General features: G+C 37.5%; 1 protein-coding gene across 1 annotated transcript; it reads right to left on the bottom strand.

Annotated features, from left to right (window-relative positions):
• Positions 1-647: 647 nt before the first annotated feature.
• On the bottom strand, positions 648-18,285 carry TFDP1 (transcription factor Dp-1; the record flags this gene model as incomplete). The annotated part of the gene is made up of 9 exons (XM_010019431.1): positions 648-1,990; positions 5,959-6,040; positions 6,640-6,806; positions 7,957-8,108; positions 9,374-9,442; positions 12,097-12,243; positions 12,437-12,602; positions 13,881-14,002; positions 18,179-18,285. Coding segments are annotated over 9 exons (1,160 nt in total), but the record flags the coding sequence as incomplete, so codon positions are not given.
• Positions 18,286-21,398: the final 3,113 nt, after the last annotated feature.

Here is a 21,398-nt window from a genome sequence, read left to right as displayed (position 1 = left end):
AAGGGTGGTAAGACAAGTCCAGACACAGTCCCTCAGAGAAAAAAGCCACATGTAACATACTTCATATTTACCACAGGGTTTAAGTGCATCCAGGATCCCTAATCACAGACAGTGCAGTTATTAGACTGTAAGTTACCTCTGAGCAACTCCCCGGAGTTTGTGGAAGCAACAAGTCTTGACTGACAGCCACCTGCAGAGTGACTGGGCCAGTTTGTAAGATGCACTTTCAGGTGAGTACAGAGCAAAAAATGTTTAGGTGAAGGTGAAATATATAGAAAGCAGATGAAGACTTGTTTTAAGGACATGGGAATGTACGATGGAAAGCCCGGATTGAGGAACATGGGATGAAAAGTTAGGATAGTAAGCCTGGGATTTTAAACAGAGAAGCTGGACGGGAGTACTAAGACTGGCCTGTCATGCTGAGTAGTGACATGATTGAAGTAAAGAGACATGAAAGAAGAGAGTATGCAGGGAAAGATATCCTAAGTTACCAAGAGCTTTAAGGACAAATTCCTGTATCAAAGCACAAAATCTGGGCCCTCTGTAGTGTAGATGCAGCACCCTGAGACAGTTAGTTCTAGGTCTTGTGATGAGAGGAAGTAAAATGTTCTAAAATAACCCTAGAATTAGAAAAACCACAGAGCTTGTTAAAAATGCCCATGCGCGTTTTATTAATAAAAACTAACAGTGCCAAGGTTAAACAAGTCAAACAATTATAGTCTCTTTATATTCCATAAAATATTACAGAAAAGTTTATTTGTGTTTCAATAAAAAGACTACTGTCTTAGAATAGGCAGCTGACAGTACTTGTGCAGTTAATTGTTTGTGAATAAATTCAAAAAGACTACCACCTGCCCTGAAATTCCTTTTATAAAAATGAACTATTAAAAATGATTGACAAATTTTGAGTTAAAAAACTTAAAACATTCTCTATATTTAATTTCAACTTTATAATAGATTACAGGAAGATGCTTATGAAACAAATACAAACATTTGTTTCAGTACATGTCTTTATATGATAGACTTATAAGTATGTAAACAACTATATAATAAAAAGTTTCCAAAGTCTGCCTGTAAGAAATCAGGCAAATTTTACCATAAGCAATAAATCATTCCAAACCTTCAAGACATTTTATATAGCTGCACCAACTGGCAGTAAACATTTGCCAAAAACTTTGTTATTCATATGTCCCAACATACAGTGAAAAGCATATAAACTTGACGGAATCATCATGTTAGATATAATTTAAGGGAAAATAAGTTCACAACAACATTTCTGGAATTTAACATGTAAAAAAGTAGGACGTATCTTTCTTGTTTGGTTCTTTGGACACTGCGTGATTAACAAAAAACACTACTACATTAGCTCACTATCCCTCCAAAAGTGGCATCATCAAAATACACTCCAAATAAATTGCCATTCAGTGTATTCATTTTCCACAGAAGGATAGCATTTTATTTCTCAATGATGTGTCTACATTTTCTTTAGCAAACTTCGCAAGAACATTTGGGGCAAAATCCATTTTCCTTCAAGTAAAAAAAAAAGCAAACCCAAAACAAACATAAAACAACCAGCAAACCAAAAATCCCTAAAACAAGAGTAAATAAAGGCTCTGCATTAACACACTGGTATCAAAAACACACGTCCACACCACATTTAAAAATATCCTACATAAAACAATCCTTGTTTGCTTATCAGAGGTGCAATTTCTAAACTTAGAACTGCTTACCAATATTCTCCTTGAGGGATGGGGCAAAGTAATTTGAGACACTTCTCCCTAGAACAATTTATTCCTGAAGCTTGCTGAATTTTAACAAAAAATAGTCTACAAGCAAAGGGCATCAGTCGTCATCATCATTTTCATTAAAATCGTCGTCGTCGTCATCATCATCCCCAACATAAGAAACTGGTGTTTCAACTCTGGAGCCACTGTACTGAGATCCATTGGAACTTGTAGCCAACATCCCATCTCCACCATTGGAAAAGTCACTGAAGGAAAAAAACAATAATAATAAAAAACTTAGGCCAACTGGCATTGCTTAATGATTTTTCCCAGTTTACTGTGCTCTTAAATATAATCGCGCATCTATTCTGTTCCTTTAATGAATCTGCCATTGCTACTTTATAAACTGTACTGAAGATGTCTGTTATTTCTCAAAAGCAGAAACAGTTTAAGCAATTTTGAAATGGTTCTTATTGTATTTCTTCCCTTAGGTTTAATATAAAGATTAAAGTCTTTCACAGATTCCTTAGAAGTATGCTTTCCAGGTTACTTCTAAAGTACATTTAGTGCTAAGGCTACAGAACTATCTAAGCCCTTTACTATATTTAATTAGCACTGGACACTTGCATCACAAGTGAATATATCTTTAAGAAGCACTAATCTTGACTCAAAAGACTTGGAAAATTGAGTATCAATAGCTCCTCCTTAATTCTTTGTTATTACAAGGCAAACTATCATTGCTACATGTGCTGTATTTTTAACTTGAATTTGTTTTCTTTTCATACCTTCCTAGTTAAAAAAACCCCACAACAACCAACAAAACTGTACAACAACAACAAAAATCTAACAAAAAAACCCCACCAACCCAAAAACCCCAACCACAACCAACACTCCCCAAGCAAAAAATAACCACCTTCTTTGGCATCTTCTGGTTTTCCCTCTGTAGAAATCTATCTACACTGAAAACCCACCCACACTGAAAATCCATCTCCTGGATCAGCAAATAGATTTGGAAAGTATCTATTTTCTTACTTGAATGTGTTCTTTTTCCACCAAAATACAAACACGTACTGTAAATATGGTCTGAAAGCTCTTGTTCCTGGATGAGTTAACTGTATCCAGAGGCATTTTATTTTAAGAACGAGAACATTCCTGCCTCCAATATTACTTGCTATTTTGCCAATCTTTTCTGTCAAACGTGGTCACAAATTCTTGACAATTTTTAGTATGTACAACTTGAAAGACATTCATCATTTAAAAATTGCTTTCAAGTATGTTTGCTAGTCATTTTTCGATCCAGCTGATGCACATAATCTATCATGCACACTGTTGTATGGAGCTAATTCAACAGTCTGTCACCTCACAGAATGAAACTGCCCCAGAAGCTCACAAGGAAAACATATGTCCAGTGAGACACTTTCAAGAGCTTCTGCTGCTCTGCACACTTATTCAGAAGGAAGATACTAAGATACCTGTCTAGCTGTGGTCAGGTAACTTATATTCTCCATAATTATCTGCACAAAGAAAAAATTATTCGTGTGTTCCCGTGATCTTGGAAAGTACAAACCCCAAAAGCTGTCTCCCCTCTTCTGGGTAAAGATGTAACTGAATTTCATAACCTGAGCTTCTTAGCAAGACGAAGGAACTGGAAGGACGGCATCAATAACAACATCTACAGTCTTCTACAGCTTTTCTTTGAGAGTCTTTAGTACCAGAAAAGCTACACATCTTGTAGTTTCCTACTGCCATGAATATTTATATATGTACTATAATTAAACATAATTTGTCACTCCCCTTTTCCAGCCTCCTGAGAAACAGAGGTAGAAGGAGTTCTCATGCTTTTCAACAAGTAAATGAACCACAGTCAGCCTTCATTTTTCTACTGGTCTCTGGCTAGTAGTGGCCTATTCAAATTTCAAAGTTTTAAAAATACATGGGCTCTTTTTCACTAACACCATGCACATTATCACAGAAGGAACCCCAGTAAGAACAGGAGATTTTATGTACTAAGTTCTGTTTCTTTAAAGGTATTTTGGCAGTATTCCCAACTCAGCTTCAGTTCCTTAGCACAAAACAGGATGAATTCCTCACACTTTCGGGCTGTGGGAATGGGCTGGAGCACAAACCACGCTCTTCACCATCGCTAGTCTTGCACATCCCTGAGCTTAACTATTTCAAGTTATTTCTTTTTTTATTTTTTTCCTCTTTGCATTCAAGTAAACCTGTCATCTACAAATAGGTGGGTGGTTTGTTTGTTTTTTAAAAAAAAAATGCTTTCATAAATATAACTGTATTATCCTTTCAAAGTAACCCAGATACTATATCTTTAGAAAGACCTCCTTCCAACTCTGACAGAAGGCAGGTGGGAGAGAAAAAGCTGCCAGAAGATTATCTTTAGAGAACAAGAATAAAGCTGTATTCCTTGTCTAACGAAATCCCATCAATACAGGATTTTTGCCTTTAAATACAAATGGATTAAACTGCCTAAAAATTAGGACTTCCTTAAGAATTTTGATGGTGTAGCAATTTCCCAACTACTTTACAAGGCAGAGCCTGCCAGTGATTCTGACATAAAACACTCATTGCTGTAGAAAGAGACGAAGTAATCTAGAACTTGCTCTCTCCTTTCCATGCTCACCTCAGTGTCCACTAAAATCATAGAACAGGTCCTTCTGGAAGTTATGCTGACACATATATGAAAGACAGGGAGGTGATTATGGACAGCCAGCATGGCTTCACCAAGGCCAAATTGTGCCTGACCAATTCACTGGCCTTCTATGATGCAGTAAATGCATCAATGAACAAGGGAAGAAGTACAGAAGTAATCTACCTGGGCTTCTGGAAGGCCTTTGATACAGTCCCTCACAACATTCTCACCTCTCAACTGGAGAGAGAAAGTTTGACAGATGGACTGTTTGATGGATAAGAAATAGGCATGATGGCCATGACCAAAGAGTTACAGTCAACAGCTCCATGTCCAAATGGAAACCACTAATGAGTGGTGTCCCTCAGGAGTCCATACTGGCACCAACACTATTTAATATCTTCATTAATGACTAACAGCGGGATTGAGCACACCCTCAGCAAGTTTGCAGATGACACCAAGCAGAGTGGTGCTGCTGATACACCTGAGGGAAGAAGGAGCGGGCCCACATGAAACTCATGAAGTTCAACAAAGCCAAGTGCAAGGTCCTGTACCTGGATCAGCATAGTCCCCGGTATCAGTACTGACTGGGGGATAAATGGATTGAGAGCAGCTCTGTGGAGAAGGACTTGGGAGATACTGGTGGATGAATAACTGGACATGACCTGCCAAGGTGCTCTTGCAGCCCAGAAAGCCGACTGTATCCTGGGCTGCATCAAAAGGAGCATGGTCAGCAAGTTCAGGGAGGTGATTCTCTCCCTGTACTCTACTCTTCTGAGTACTGCATCCAGCTTCGGGGCCCCCAACACAAGACAGACATTGTCTTGCTAAAGCAGGTCTAGAAAAGGGACATGAAGACGATCAGAGGGTTGGAACACCTCTCCTATGGAGACAGGCTGAGACAGCTGGGCTCCTTTAGCCTGGAGAAGAGAAAGCTCGAGGGAGACCCTATAGCAGTCTTCCAGCACTAAATGGAGCTTATACTGTTTTACCAGCACATGCAGCTGACAGACAAGAAGAAACAGTTTCAGACAGAGGATAGGTTTAGTTGGATATACTAAAGAAAAAACATGATGTTTAACTCATTTTACAACTTAGTAGAGCTCGTTTATCAACAATGACAACTTGTTGATAAATGCAACACCAAGAGTCTATCCAGTAGTGACTACCCAAGGAAAAGTGTCTTACATAGAGGAAAGAGAAAAATAATATTCAAGCTCAGAAATTACATACAGCCACACAAAGCTAAACACAAGTTGCAGTTTATCACTCTACCAGCTTCTGAAACTGCTTAAAACCCAAGAACCTTTTTTAAGTTAGACGGTAATGACCAATGGAGAATCTTGCCCAGATAATATCTTTAGGGAAGTATCTATTTTCTTGTCACAAACTCAAAACCAAACAAAAATAATACATTCAAGATTTAAGAACTACTACTACTCAAGTAAAAATGATGTCTGAGAATAAACTTAAACACATACCCGCACCACATTTAATCAAAACAGAACGCATTTCATCAAGTATTTAACCTCTACTTAAGCTTATTTGATGATCACAGATTTTAAGATCTAATTAATAATTTCATCTCACCTGGCTGAAAATCTTGTGCCATTTGATGCAGAACCTAATGAAGATGTGACATATACACTGCTGATTGATCCCTGAGCCATTTCTGTAAAATGAACAATACGTATTTCAAGTATACTTCAAAACTCATGTAATTCAGGCAAATGCTTCATCCTTTTAAAGTCCAAAAAGGAGACTTGCAACCAAACCAACAAAACATATTGATGCACTATATCCAAAACAGCATAATTACAAAACAAGGAGCTAGTGCAACAGCAAAATTTCAAACTACATAAAAAAAACCATTTAATTTTGAAGAGAGCTAGTCAGATGCCATCAGTACTGCTTATATAATGAAAACAATAAAGTAATATAAAATGAAGCCATGACCATGTTCACACTTACTACCATTTGCCTTTGCAGGTAAATCAACTATAAATCTTCTCTTAAATGAATTGCACGCTGCAAAGATCTACTTCTGTGGTATAATGCAAAACATGGTTCTGTGAAGAGCAACAGCCCATTACCTATGAATCTCTGTTATGTGTTCCCTAAGGTATGCTAAGAAGTGTCTTTCTTTGAGAACTTGTTAGAAATCTTTATCACAAACCAGTGGAAATTAAATTAACTGATCTCAGATATTTTCACACTGGTTTTTAACTTCAGCCCTGTATTAACAAAACAACTCTTCTTGGATTAACTGACCTGTCACATACGGTTCCAGAGCTTTAGGAACCAAACTCCTTGCAATTTTTAGGTCCTCTGCTGAACAGCTTCCAGATTCTAGCCCACAAGCCATTCCCATTCGTTTTAGTACTTCTATGTCATCATGAATTTCAAAAGTATTGTCAAAATTAAATAGATATTCAAATCTGGAGAGGAAAAAATATTTCAATTAGCTTCAATGACTTTAAGTATCTTTCTAGGTTCAGGAATTGCAGCATTTCAAAATCTCAACACACAGTGTTAGTGATACATCACATTAAGCAATCAAATTTTTCAAGATATATGTATTTGGCAGCAAGCAACTAGAACAGTCATTATAAACACTATATAAATCTTTAACAGGTTTAACAGATACAGAGTTTTAATTAAACATTTTGCATGCCTGGTATTTCTTTCTTTACACAGTAGGAAGACAAATGGGAGGGGTTTTTTTTTCCCTGTTTTTATGGTTTTCTAGTAAGCTAATAGTGCAAGGAGAATACACTGCTACATCCAGCATTTATTTAGCAGATGAAATAGCTACCTTTTTGAACCAGAAGTAGAGGACAGCAGTTCTGAAAGCAAAATCCATTTTCAATTCTGCTAGCTGCATTTTGTTGTGTTGAAGTCAGAGGAAAACACTCCTTGGTGTATGTATGATATAAAACTTTAGCACAGCTGCCTTATTTTGCTTCTAGCATCTATCCATAGTATGTCTTTAAAAACTTACTAAATATGAAGACAGCTGAGAAAGTTGGAGCTGTTCAGCCCGGAGAAGAGAAGCTGCGTGGAGAACTCATAGCAGCTTTCCAGTATCTGAAGGGGGCCTACAAGGATGCCAGAGAGGGACTCTTCATCAGGGACTGCAGTGATAGGACAAGGTGTAATGGGTTCAAACTTAACAGGGAAAGTTCAGATTGGATATAAGGAAGAAGTTCTTTACTGTGAGAGTGGTAAGGCACTGGAACAGGTTGCCCAAGGAAGTTCTGAATGCTCCATCCCTAGCATTCAAGGCCAGGTTGTACAGAGCCTTAGGCAACATGGTCTAGTGTGGGGCGTCCTGGCACATGGCGGGGGGTTGGAACTAGATGATCGTAAGGTCCTTTCCAACCCTAACTATGCTATGATTCTATGTATGCAATTATGCTATTTATTAAAAAGCTCTACAAAACTCCATCTGAAATTGCATGTTCCCAATCTACAAAAGGCACAAGTAAATTTATTTGTATTTCATCTTTAACAAATCTAGATGAACACTTTAGTATGGACATAAAACTCATAGCTATACCAAAAGCCTGAGAGAAAACTTTAACTCACTTGTCATTTGAAATACTGCAGTCAATCACTGTCTTCTTGCTGGTGTTCACAATGATAAATGGTAAATGGATGACAGAATTGGAAGGTGGCGGTCGATTTGCCTGTTGTTCTGCTTGACGGTTTCGTTGAACGAGGTTCTTGAAGGCAATTTGCTAGAAAAAGCAAGTGATACAAAAAGTATGAATTGAACCTTTAAGATCCTGTTAACAACAAAATCCCTCAGATAAAGAATACCAGCAAAATGCAGAAAATAGTTGCAGCAAGTAAATGCAGAAAAGGACAGAGTGATCACCATATTCCTGCATGTTAAAATGCAGGAAGAGAGACAAATGGGAGTACTGAAAAATACAACAAAGTAAAACTTAACTGAAAATAAAAAAGCATGTTCTAGTAACTACATCAGGACAGTTTCTTGGACAGATCCTTGACAAAAAAGAAATAACAGTAACTAGGAAAAAGAACTTTCATATAGCATCCTACTTCACTCTGTTTACCATTCCCTGTTAGCTACTGCACTCCACAAGAACAGTCAAATGATTAATACTGTATTTTTGCTGAAATTATATGCTAGAAGCCAGTTAACATTTGGAATTTGAATGTCTGACATTAGGTTTCCAAACTACTCAGCGAAGATTAGTGACTTTACTCTCAGATCTTAACAAAACTGCTTTTCAGAATGTAATATTCATCTTTCAAAGATTGGCAATTATAGGAATTAAAATTCAAGTTAACCGTTGAAACTCAAGTTATAAATCTTACAGTAAGGCACCAAACTAAGAAGTAGTATTTTTCTAGTCAAGGAATCAACTGAAATAAACACAAATTAAAAATGAAATCCAAAGCCATCACAGAGGCTGATAAAAATCAGACAGCTGTTGAGATTGCTGTCCCACAGCTGTCTGTACTTCTTTCTGCATACTCTCTTTGAGATTCTCATTCCTATCACACAGCGCACCAGGGGGAAGGAGCTCCGCAACTGTTTTACAGCAGTGAAGCTACTTACACAGCACAAGTAATCATGTCACAGAAAGGTAAGACACAGAGAGTTATGAGACATGGCCTCTACAGTCATCTAATTTTACCTATGGACTCTAGCACAGAAAAAACATTCTAGATGCAGGAACTGAACTGGAAAATTCATAGAGTAGAGTATGAATTACAGCTCCTGTCAGCATAAATCCTGTTTCAACATACTTTAAACTGCAAAATAATTTATCATCACTCATGGAAAGTTGCTGGCTTCCCCAACAGCAATGGCCAACAGCACAGTCCCAGCTAAACTACAGTGCAAAATTAAGACTTCATATGCCTTATCCTGAAATTCATCTCTTAGAAGTTTCCCATCCCTTACTGGGATAAAACAACATGAATACAGATAAGTTACCTTGCCCTATAGACAAGAGTACCTTGACTGTACCTGTAGAATGAGTTCTTGTAGTTGAGACTGTTTTTGCTTTATCCTTTCAAGTCTTCTCTGTTTCTCCACCTGAAGACAGAAGAAAGTTTGACTGGTTTGTTGGTTTTAAGTAGCATTTTATATCAACATTTTCTCCCCTTAAAATCATCTCAATACCAGAGAACTGGAGGTAGGGCACATGATGTCAATCATTAATGTTCTACAGATAATTTAGAGACCTAACTATCAAGACTCACATCAGCACTACTGTAACAAAGAGTAGCACTGGAACACTGGGGAATAAAGTACAATAGATCTGGAAAAGGGTAAAAACATCTTTGCAAACAGCAGTCACGCCTCAGAAAAACAGCGAGATTCAAGGCGGCAAAGAGCCTCTTCATTTAGTCTACTGATACTGAAGAAGATCCATAAAAGATGCTTAAAAGAAATGATGTTGCTATGGAGCCCGAGGTTAAGAGTTAAGTCTTCACAGTATTAAATACATACTAAGTAATACCATAAAAGATAGGAGACAAAATGGTAGGAAATAAACAGCTTTCTCAGTGTAGGAAGCTCACCAGCAGATTCCAATAAGGACTTAAATTTACAGACTGTTATTCAAATTACCATGGATCAGAATAAGGGGATGAAGAGCAAGGTGACAGCATCTGCTGAGAATGCTGGGTCATCTGGCATAATAAGAGAGCTCGTCATAGAGCACTCTTGAAAGTGTCTTGTAGCACTGAGTGATTACATCATCAAAATTATTTTTGGTAATGTGTCTGTGTTAGAAAAACATAATTCCATCCATGTGTATTTTAGAAATAAAATTACATTCAACAGAGATCTTAAATCACAGCATCCAGAAAAACATTCAGCTCAGTACATCCCAGCAGCCAAAAATTTGAATTATTAGGCCAGGGACTAAGAAGATTCTAATGCACCTGAAACTCGCTGCCACAAATGACTCAATACTAAAAGCAAACCTCGCACAAAGTAAAACAAAGAAAAATTGATTGAGGGCTGTTACATAGAAGGATATTAGATCTGCCTCAGGTTATGCCTGAACCACAAGTCACAGGAGACAACATCACTAAATACTTTCTCTAATCTTAGACTCCTTCCTAGGTAACTGCTACCATCAGGTAAGACAGTGGATAGACAGTCTGCGGGCCTGAACATCAACTTTTGTTCTTAGGTCCTTAAAATATGCAAATAACAAGAAAATTACTGGAGTTAAAAATTCACATGGATGAAGCTTTCTGTCTGTTTTCAGTGGAAAAAAAACAAAACAGAATTGTACACAGTTGAAAAAACAGCAAAAAACAACCCCCATGTTATATTTCCTCAAGTAAGCTCAACACATCTTAGGATTTTTGGTATTTTCAAGGTTATATTATATTTGTTGCTCAATTATTCAACAGTTAAGAGAACTCTTTCCTCCTCTTGTAACATCCAATTAACAAATTCTCACTTTGGTATTAAAAGTTACCATTGCTCCCATCTTAAAACACATGAACCTTCACTGTGCACTATTTTATTTCAAGTTCATTTTTTACTCCAGTACTAATACTATCCTACTCTTCCTTAGGACATTATCAACCAGGACATCAAACCCAGCTGAATAAGCAATGCTGCTTCTTTTTCCGCTCCAACATTACTGGCAATGCCATACTTTGTGAAACAGATCCAAAGAGATCTACTTTTAAAATCCTTGTAGCTACCTGGCTCCCTGTTCAGCACAAAGCATGGTCATCCAACCACTTCACCCTCCATACTCACCCTACTATTTATGTCCCAGTTATCAATCCCTCAACTAATAATTTTCATTTGGGATGATAAATATTTAAATAAAACTCAGACTGATTAGGTACCCTGGATTTTCTTCATTTACATAGCAACTGGAGTACTAACAAAATATCAATTATCAGATTCAAACAAAAATCTCCAAAGATTAGCCCTTTGTAGATTCCAAAACATTTTTTGCTTGGTTTGGTTTTTCTTTTTTCAATTTGTCAGCTTCTACACTTATTTTTTAGTCCTTCTGAAAAGAATTTACACTTGTTAAGAATAAATACAAAGTCTCACTCTATTCTCACGAAGTGAACTGACTGCAGTAAACCTCAGGAACTTTACTATCCTGCAAATCTCAGGATATTTAAAAGAAAAAAAACCCAACAAACCAAAAACCAAAATCCTGCCAGAACTTACGCCTTTCAGTATAAAACATTTTACTTCTTGCCCAAAACAAGCAGTAAAAAAGTCTGACATGTTCATGTAAGACAAATGTCATAAATACATAAGACCTGCAGCAATAAAGGAGCAGCAATGCATACAGATATGGTGAACTACATACAACATCTGTCATCACAGATGTATTATTTGTCTGGCATTTGGAGAAAATCTTCATAATTCTTGAGCACCACTACTGCAATGTTGGAAATACACATTAATCTTTCAGTTTGATTAACTTCTACTTCACATATACTCTAAAAGCTATGACAGAGTGTATTCCTGACACAGAAGAATTAAAAAAACCCCATAAAACAACTGAAAACATTTAAGCAATCTGGAAGTTTAAATGTGTATTCTGTAATTACAAACAAGAAAGTCAAAAGGGACCATACTATTGTACCTTGCTATTTCAGGAGATAGCAAGAATATGTTCTGTTGTATCAGAACAAATTAAGGATGCAAACATTTACTCAGACACAATGCCACTGTGAACTTCCTAATATATATACCTCTAAATTCTGACATTCCTGAGCCGAGTTAGTAGGTAGACCAATCCATTTGATTTCCTTCTTCTCCTTAGAGATAATGTTCATGGCCATAAGGACATTTAAGGCATCATACACACGTCGTCTAATATTCTTCTGGTCATAAGCCTGCTATAGACATAGTGCATTAATCAAACATACTTGCGGCAAAAATATTTGAAAATAAATATATCCCAGTAAATAGGTAAACTTGGGTAATGTCTGAACTGTTTAATTTAGCAGTAGGAAAAGAAATACAGAAGTCTCAAAAGAAATTTCTCTTCCCCCATTCAGTTCACGTGTAATTGACCTCCCATATACTTACTGATTCATTTGGTGAAATGTGATTATCAGTGGTACTGAATTCTGCAACCAACTCGTCTGCCACCTCATTGTATGAGGTGGTTCCTTTTCTTTGTACCTTCTCACAAACCTTCATAGAGAAATGACGTAAACCCTTGCCATTCTTCTCTCCTTTTTTGTTCCGCTTCCTAAATATACGTATAATATATATTTTAAGATGATTTGAACTTTGGAATACTTAATGTCTCTTTTTCAAATACAGGCACATTGCTGTATAAAACCAAGCTTTCCCTTTCGTTCTGCTTTTACCCCTTCCCAACACTTTTTCCTATAATGTTTTCCCCTACAAATTACAAAAAATTAACAACTCTAGTGTCTCGATGCTGAAAGACAGAACAAAGTCATTCTTTTGGCAACTCCACTAGCACCAGTAGCAGATAATTTAAATGACAGGGATATTCCTTGAAGGAGTCAATAAAAAAAAACTCTTTTAATCTTCCAATCAAGAAAAGGAAGGAATAGAGGGATAAATGCTAAAATACGAAAGGTGAATTACAGGAGATAACTTTAAATAGCCCATCTAGGTTGACCACAAAAAATTTAGATCGATTGAGCACTTTTTGCATACGTCCGATACTGACTGAACAGTCAAAGTATTTGGCTGAACTCACTGAACATTACATGATTACCAAAATACAGATCTGAAATTATACAGTATATGAAGCTGCTATGAAAACTTCAGTCACACAATACAGTAACTATAAAAGTTTTCTCCATATCTTTAAAATAAAAAGTTCCCTGTAACTTCAGGAAAACTGTAACTATCAACAAAAAGTTCCTTGTAACTTTAGGAAAAGTGTAAGTATCAACAAAATTAACATAAGCAATGGAACCTCTCTCAATTCTCTACATCTCATTTCACTGTACAATTCCAAAGTAGAAATCTGTTTATGTATAACAAGACATTGGTGATAAATTTAGTCTTAAAAAAAACAACATGTCACAAGAGACCCTTAAAAACAAGCTTGCATGAGAAAAGACACCAAAAGAATGCATACATTTTATCTAATACTTTATACACTTGTTCAATCTGAAAGGCACTGCATTTTTTTTTTTTTTTATAAACCAGCAAAATAGCAATGCCAAATTAAAAACTTGAAATCAAATCGGATGAATTCATGTGTCCTTTTAGGAGCAAAATCCTCTAACTGTAAGTAATGTGAGAATATCTGTCAGTGCTTGCAGAAAATATTCTCATTCCTTTTATAACAAATGATAGAGTATTCATTCTTGTGCAATTGTTCTTCACTTAATATACTTTAATGTTGAAGTGCTCTGGATGGAAAGGTCAACACACCATCTCTCTCACACTGCTTGCCTGAGAAGTACATACGCTGCCACAGCTAACCTTTAGAACAGAAGTTCCAAATAATGTATTAATCCTTTGTAACTTTTATTTTGCTCACCCAGCAGACCACGGTGAAGAATCGCCAGTCTGGTTCTGTGATACAAAATGTGTGTTAGGTGTATGTGGACTTCCTACCAGGATAGTATTTGGCGCTGACGGTCTCTGAGGTGTACCAATAACCTACAGTAAAGATAAAATAATTTGGAAGATTATCAGAAGTATTCAAGATATTCATATGCTGCATGATTCAAATGATGCACTATGTAAACACTACTATTCTTCTACCTATTTCTATTGGATTCATTGAATTTACACAAATCAGCACAAACCCCTTCAGACTACAGATTATATAGTTAGGGCACTCCCTAAGTAATAAGCATTTATGTTTTATCCTTCTTAAATGAGTTTTTCGTGCCTGCTGGATTTCTTCACACTATTCAACACTAACTTTGACAAGATCAACAAACACATGCCCTCTTCCCCAGTAGAAAAAGGGATAAAGGTAGGGTGAAAAAACGCAAATCCTACAAGACTACATATAAAGAAGTTGCAGTGAATATAGGAAGTAAGATCTGAAAATCAGTAAAAGCAGAGAGAAAATGCAGAGATACTGCCAGAAAGGCCAAATTCTCTCCTGCAGTCAAGTTTCTTATCACTACAGAGTCAGAACCAAAATGTTAAGAGGTGAGGAAGAATAAGGGCCAACTTCACTGCAGTGAATGAGACCAATTTAGGCAGAACAATTCCATCCTGAACATGTTATGAGAACACGCTCAGCTGATCACAGTCTTCCAGTTTACAGGTAAAGAGTCCTGAAAATGTGCTATTCTGTTCACAAATTAATACATACATTCGCACATGGAGCCATGCTCGCCTTAACTGAAACTTGCTGAAGCAGAACTCCCGCTTTTGCAGATGATGTTTTCTATCTCTGAAATGTTATAAATGTAACTTTCTAGAAAATACGTTTTTAGGAAAACAAAATGATACTGTACAGATTTCTATTTTGTAGAAAGATATGACAACTATTGTGGGGTATGTTTGCCTCCCACTGGAAACAGGATGTTGCATCCCTGGCATCAAGTGAAATAAACATCAAATGAACCTGAACTCATAATCACCCACAAGCTCGCTATGTTCTCCTGCAGCCACGTTATGCCTCACCAACAAAAGTTTCTTCCTCAGGCTACCTTCAATACCTTAGCCTCAAAGAGTAAAATAGAAAACCTGAAAACCCAAAATGAAATATTTTATGCATTCAAGTTAAAATGAACCAAATTTGAATAACCTTTAAATGCAAATACAAAAAGCAGTCTAGTGCTTTTTAGATGCTTCCGATTTCAGCTGCCTGTGATTTTTCCCATACTACTGTTTCTTTATGTAATGCCACCTGAGTAGTTAGCATACAAGTTCACTACACCTTATTCTGACAGCTGGAAAATCTCAGGTCCTCCTCCTCTTTCCAGTAGCTTTTTTCCACACTTAAAATGTTTCTGATTCTTATGGAAAGTCAACTAATCTCCTCTACTACTTTCCACAACTGAAACTTCTTATTACGGGAAAGAGAATGAGGGTGGGGGATGCCAAACAGGCCCAGGACACATGTGAACCAGCTCACTTTGTCCTCATGAAAAAAATACTGTCAGTGCTGCTGACTGGTCTGGTTCACCACACGTCTCAAAAGATTGTGAAAACCACCCGTGTGCTATTCAAGTAATGTTGACAATACAGAGAATAGAGGAAAGCTATTAGCCAAATTTTATTCCCCAAGATGTAGTTACAGAGGACTAGAAGAGATGATTAACATCTTGCTTGCAAGGGCTAAAATTAGAGGGTCTCACTCTATTCCCTAGCTTTCTAATTCCACAAGCAGCTCCACCATCACCTTGGTGCTGTATCTGGAATTTGTATGACTGCAGTTAACGTGAAAGCCAGGGGAGAGAAGAAAATAAACCATGTGGCAGCAGCAAACCCTGGACATGTACTGCACTCTATAGCATCCTGAAGTGTTCAGCAGTACAAAGGATCAAATGGAAGCAGGTACAAATTCACAGGCTCATTTCTTGAGTGGAAAAGTGAACTGTTTAATACATTCAAAGCCTGCTCCACATTCTAACTCCCAAAAGTCTGCAAACCAGCCAGAATTACAGGCCTTAATGTATCGCTATTAAGGAAGACCCTACAGTCCGGAGTTTCACAATCTTCTAAGGAATTACCTAGTATTATTGGCTCCTTAATAGAAAAGTTGATGCCTCTAACTTTTACTCTCAAGTTCATAAGCAACAATGACTTTGAATGAAAAGAGCATGAACAAAAAGAGTCACTGGGAACATCCTAAAATTAATGCTTGTAGACAGAATTAGAGAGGATGGTTTTAGAGAATAGGGGGTGGCTGGGGGCTGTAGAAAAAGAAGGGCTTCTGGTTTCTTTTCAGTTTCCTGATTTGAAAAGAGAACAAGGTTACGGTTTAGCTGCTCAATAATAAACAAGTTCAGGACAACAGGGAAAACAGCAAGACAACCCTTACACTCCATTTAATAGAAAAACTTACATGGGGACAATATTAAGAAAAAGAAATCAGACTACCTGAACTAAGAACACAGGCTCAGAAAATGAAGCACCTGAATATTAAAAATGTGGGTTTACCACTCAAAGGTTACAAAGTTGAGCATGGTCACAAACCAACTCCTCAACTCTGCTTCCCAAGAACGTTTTGAGCACTGACAGAAGTTCAGCTCCGCTGTGTTTTCGGGGTTCTAAAGGCAAAATTTTTTTATAGTTCTGGCTCTCCCCTTAAGGACTGTAAAGTCAACAGAAATTTACCCAAAATTTCTCTCTATGTATACACAAGCCAAAGCCTCTCTCTCTTCTTTAAGGACATACAACTAAGCATCTGATTTTGTACTGATAACAGCCAATACAATTATGCTGATATGGGCCCCTCCTTTCACAAAAAAATTAATGCTAGTATGTTTTGAGTAAGGAAGTGCTGAAAAGTGTGATTGCCAAATGTAAGTTTCCCACAGTAATCATGCTAACAAAGCCACCATTAAGAGTATTTGTTATTTCAGAATCACATCTTTTTTTAGTAACAGCACCATGTAAAATTAATCATAGATAATACCAAAGAATCACAGAATAATATAATACAGATGAGGATTTGTCAATTTAAACTTGATGGAAGACACAAGAATTTATTTTATAGGTATATCAACATTGTTGTAAAAATTAATTTACTCGTTGAAGTTCAAAAAAGCATCAGATGATTTGTAATTTAATTGTTATCCCCTTGTTTTGGTACTTTAAGATAGTATTTTCTCAGTTACTGGAAAGAACATTAAACTCAAGTGTGCACACAGCCTCACAATAATGCCCAGAAGGGGCCCCCTCTGTGTCATTATGGCCTATGATCTCTAGTTCAAATATTCTTTTCCTACTGCTGGTTACTGATTTTAACTTACAAGAATGCCTACCTACTCCGAATTTCCTCATTTGGAAATTTACTGATGAAAGACCTCCTACTGAAGGAACAACTTCATTCAGTTAAATTCATTTCACTACACTTCCAAGTGGCTGCTGAAAGTAGTCAATTCACCACCAGTGCTGGAAATACAGCACAGTGAATGATTTGCACTACATTTGTAGAGCTGAAGCAGCAGTTTATACATTCAGGCAGCCTCAACTATAAAACACTTCTTAGAGCTTAGAGTTGGGAAAGGCATATGGGAAACTGCTTTCCTATCAAGAAGAACCCCCAATATAAGAAATTCCATTTCAGATGTTTAGATGTTACAGACGCCTTCCAGAAGATAAACTGAGATCAACTCTTTTCAGATCACTAAATTTTCATCACTGTAATTTACTTCTCATAATCTTTATATTATTTATTGCTTTATTAATTCTTTGAAACCTCTGAATTTCATGTTCCTCACTCAAAGCTCACATTAAGTATTTAAACAAAAGGCTATCTAAACTAGGCACTAAGAACAGCAGCTCTGTTTTCAATTTCATTCCACCAAACTTCAGGCTCAATAAGCGTGTGCTGGTGAACTTTACTTACATTTCCCTATGCCAGATTTCCAAGCAGAGTCTGAGTGAGCCACTGATTTTAACTGGCAAGACTAGCAAAAGATAAAGCCACCTGAATATTCAGGTATGTGCATGTTGCTTTGAGAGTCATCTTTGCATTTCTTTATGCAAAAGAACATTTGTTTTAACATAAGTCTATTAAAATCAAAAACAAGCTTAGACTGTCTGCCCATGACAAGTGGTACCAACTACCAAGCTACAGATCAGACCTACAGTATGTGTAAGCAACAGTATAAGCAATAAGAAAACCCCACAGTGTCTCCTTACCACTTGTTGTGCAATGTTGACATTAGACTGTCCGAATGTTTTTGGCAGGAGCTGTTTTCCAAGCGCATTTACTGTAGAAGGATGAACAGCCAATAGAGAAACAACCCCTAAAATACAAGTAGATAGCTTCAGGTCAGCCACATGTTATTATTTTAGCAATTCCAGTTTCATCTATACTACCAATGCATTTTAACAGAAACTAGCTCTAAACTGCATAGAGAGTCAATATAAATGTAACATTCACACATTTGAAGCAAAAGAAGGAATTAAGATTCATAGTATGTTCTCTCAAACTTTCTCCTATGTAATCTTACAGGTCAGTAGTGTAGTATGAACATGTTTTAACTTCTTGTATCCCAATTTGTCTCTCAAGCAGAGTAGCAGAGGCAATGGGCATCTGACAGAACGCGTAATTCTGTCCTCTTCTACCCCTATCCTTTGTGGCAATTGAAATCTTTCCCGCACCACCTGAAAAACATGCCTAATGTTCCAGGATAGGACATACCCTTCTGAGACATGCTGGTCTCCAGGAGGTAAAATTTGGCTAGCACAAGCCTTTCCAAGAGAGTATTCCCAACTTTCCCCTATGTATTCCCTCCCAGCTGAAGGAGGGAATTACAGAACAAAAGTCTTAAAGCAAAATACATGCAACACAGTAGACCAGCCCTTCAGGTAAAGCTATTCTCTCTCTGTTCATAAGCTATCCACAATGAGCATCAATAGGTAAGCCATGTAAAACAAAAATTCAACTACCAAATATCAAGCCAGGTACCGAGCAATTTGATGCTCCATGCCAGTTTAAAAACAAAACAGAACAAAGAAAAGAAGCAACAAAGATTGACTGCAATAAAAGAATAATGGGACAGACAAGTCTTAAAATACTGGAGACATATGCCATGTGGTTGTCAGGGCAGAGGTCAGCAGTTCTTTCCCTCAGATCACTTTTAAAGGGGCCAATGAGGCCAGAAGGGCTTGGCACAATTCCCATTCCTCTTCCTTTTCCCTGTTATACAATACAGAAGCAATAAGCAAACATTTTTATGACAGTTCCATCAGGAAGGGCCCTAATGAGTCCTTCATGCCTTTCGTCCCTCTTACACATTCAGGTAGTCCACAGAGAGTTTGAAACAACTCCAATCTTGTTTAAGCCCTTGGTTTCCAAAAGGCTTGTACTTCTTACCTGCTATTACTATACCACATCAGACCAATAGCTTCACACAAGAACCTATTCTCAGTCCCCGAACCTGCATGCAGCAGCCTGTATTCTTCCATTATTAACCACCTTTCCAGTATTCTTCCAGAAAGTCAGCAGCTATCCAGTTTGTAATAGAGGTCTGTTATTCCTTCCTGTCCCTTCAAGTACACCCATCACTAGCACAGCCTGTTTTGTGTGTGTTCTTCCTCTGTGCAGAACACAGCAAAGCAATATAAACTACCTTGGCTATTAGTGCTTGCGTATCTTCTTCTCAGCTTCCTGGAGTTTAACAGGTCTTTTTTAACCTCCTCCTCACTGCTTTAAAAACATCAAAACAATCTAAAGATTATAATTCCCGTATAAAATTAGAGTTGTAAGTGCTTTCGAGTGTTAAAACACCTTATTTATTTGATCACCTTTCCTTACATCTGATGGTTCTTCTTGCCCATACACCTTCTAGTTCTCCTGCCCTCTGAGATTTATTTTTGCAGAGTACACAGATGGACACATTGTACATGACAAAGGAATGCCATATGCTGTTATAGAACTCCAAACAATTTTCAGAATTCAATGTGCTTGTTCCCCACAAAACACCAACACAACATTTGAATGACACATCCTACCATAACTCCACGATCTTCTAGAGAACCAACAGCTCCACTTGGGGCTCTTACCGTATCTAGTTTGGTTTTCACCAGTTATTAATCCATGGGATGACTGTCCCATTCTGATATCTCAGTTTCTTTAACAGGCTGATCAAGGACCTTGATAGCCAAGGGGTTTTTGTTATTTTTAAGAAATGCAAGGACATGGCACTGATTAGATAACCCTTATCCACATGGTTGTTGACTCTTCCAAAGCATGACTTTGAAAAGACATTAAATTCACTTTCCTTTTCCCCTCCCTCTAGAAAAGCCCTGTTAATGCCTGACCATTATCATGTTTGTCCACGTGTCTTACTCCTCTGTTACGTGCTCAACCAATCTGCCTAACTGAAGTTTGACTTACTCATCTGCAGTTACCTGAGCCCTTCAGAAACTGGTGCAGGAAATGTGGCTTTCTATCATTTTGGTACTACATGAATTACACGTACACGGAGTTAGCAGCACAGAAGTACTATTGCTAGGCCCTTGAAGAATTCACAGGTAAGATAACTCTCTGGCCATGATGATTTATAACCGTTCACATTATCAAGTTTTTCCTAAGACAACAACTTCCTGCAACACTTCAGTAGGAAAACTTCATCCAGAACAGTATTGCCATGAGACTCTCCATAATCATCTTAACCACCTATTGACTCTTCAGATGCACTCGGAGACTTCGTTCCTCTGCTGTATTTAAGAATAAAGTAAAGCTTTATGCTATCATGTTGTTTCTTAAAATCCTTTAAGAAGTCAACAAAGCCAAATGCAGAAATATTGCACCTGTGACTAACAGCAGACATCAGGGTTCAATGTGCAGAAAAGGACTGCGGTGTTACTTGTCTGGGAGGTTCCCTGGAGATATATGGAAAAAATTCAACTACTGAAGACTTTGTGCTTCAAAGCTGGCCCTCGTGTCATTGTAAGGTTAGATTAGACCATCTCCAACCTCCTTATTCATTTCATTCTGTCAACACAAACAGCTATATTGAACTTGCGTGAAGGGAAGAGTACACACTATGCTTCCTCAAACTACACTAACATTTCCTGTGGTCCTGTGCCAGAGTTAATCATGCACTGAACCAACCAGCTCTATACAGAAACTCAGGTCTGCTTGCAACACAGTGCAACACACCCCTGTCTGCAGCACAAACTGACCGGCAAGGAACGACAAATGTAACTGGAAGGGCAGTAACACAATTCACAGCTCAAAGAAAGTCGAAGTCAAGCTATAAAAGGTATCATTCTAAACAGGATAAAGTATAGCTGCTTAACGATGGCGGGGGAGGAAAGACAAAATTGAGGGGGTTTGGTGATGAGTTTTAGGGGCTTGAGCTTGGGTTTTCCTGGGGAGGGGGGAAGGTGGTGTTTTGGGGTTTTTTTA

Source organism: Nestor notabilis, unplaced genomic scaffold (assembly GCF_000696875.1).
Source record: "Nestor notabilis isolate BGI_N333 unplaced genomic scaffold, ASM69687v1 scaffold9900, whole genome shotgun sequence".
NCBI classification, from domain to species: domain Eukaryota; kingdom Metazoa; phylum Chordata; class Aves; order Psittaciformes; family Psittacidae; genus Nestor; species Nestor notabilis.
This window is presented reverse-complemented; position numbering and strand designations above follow the sequence as displayed.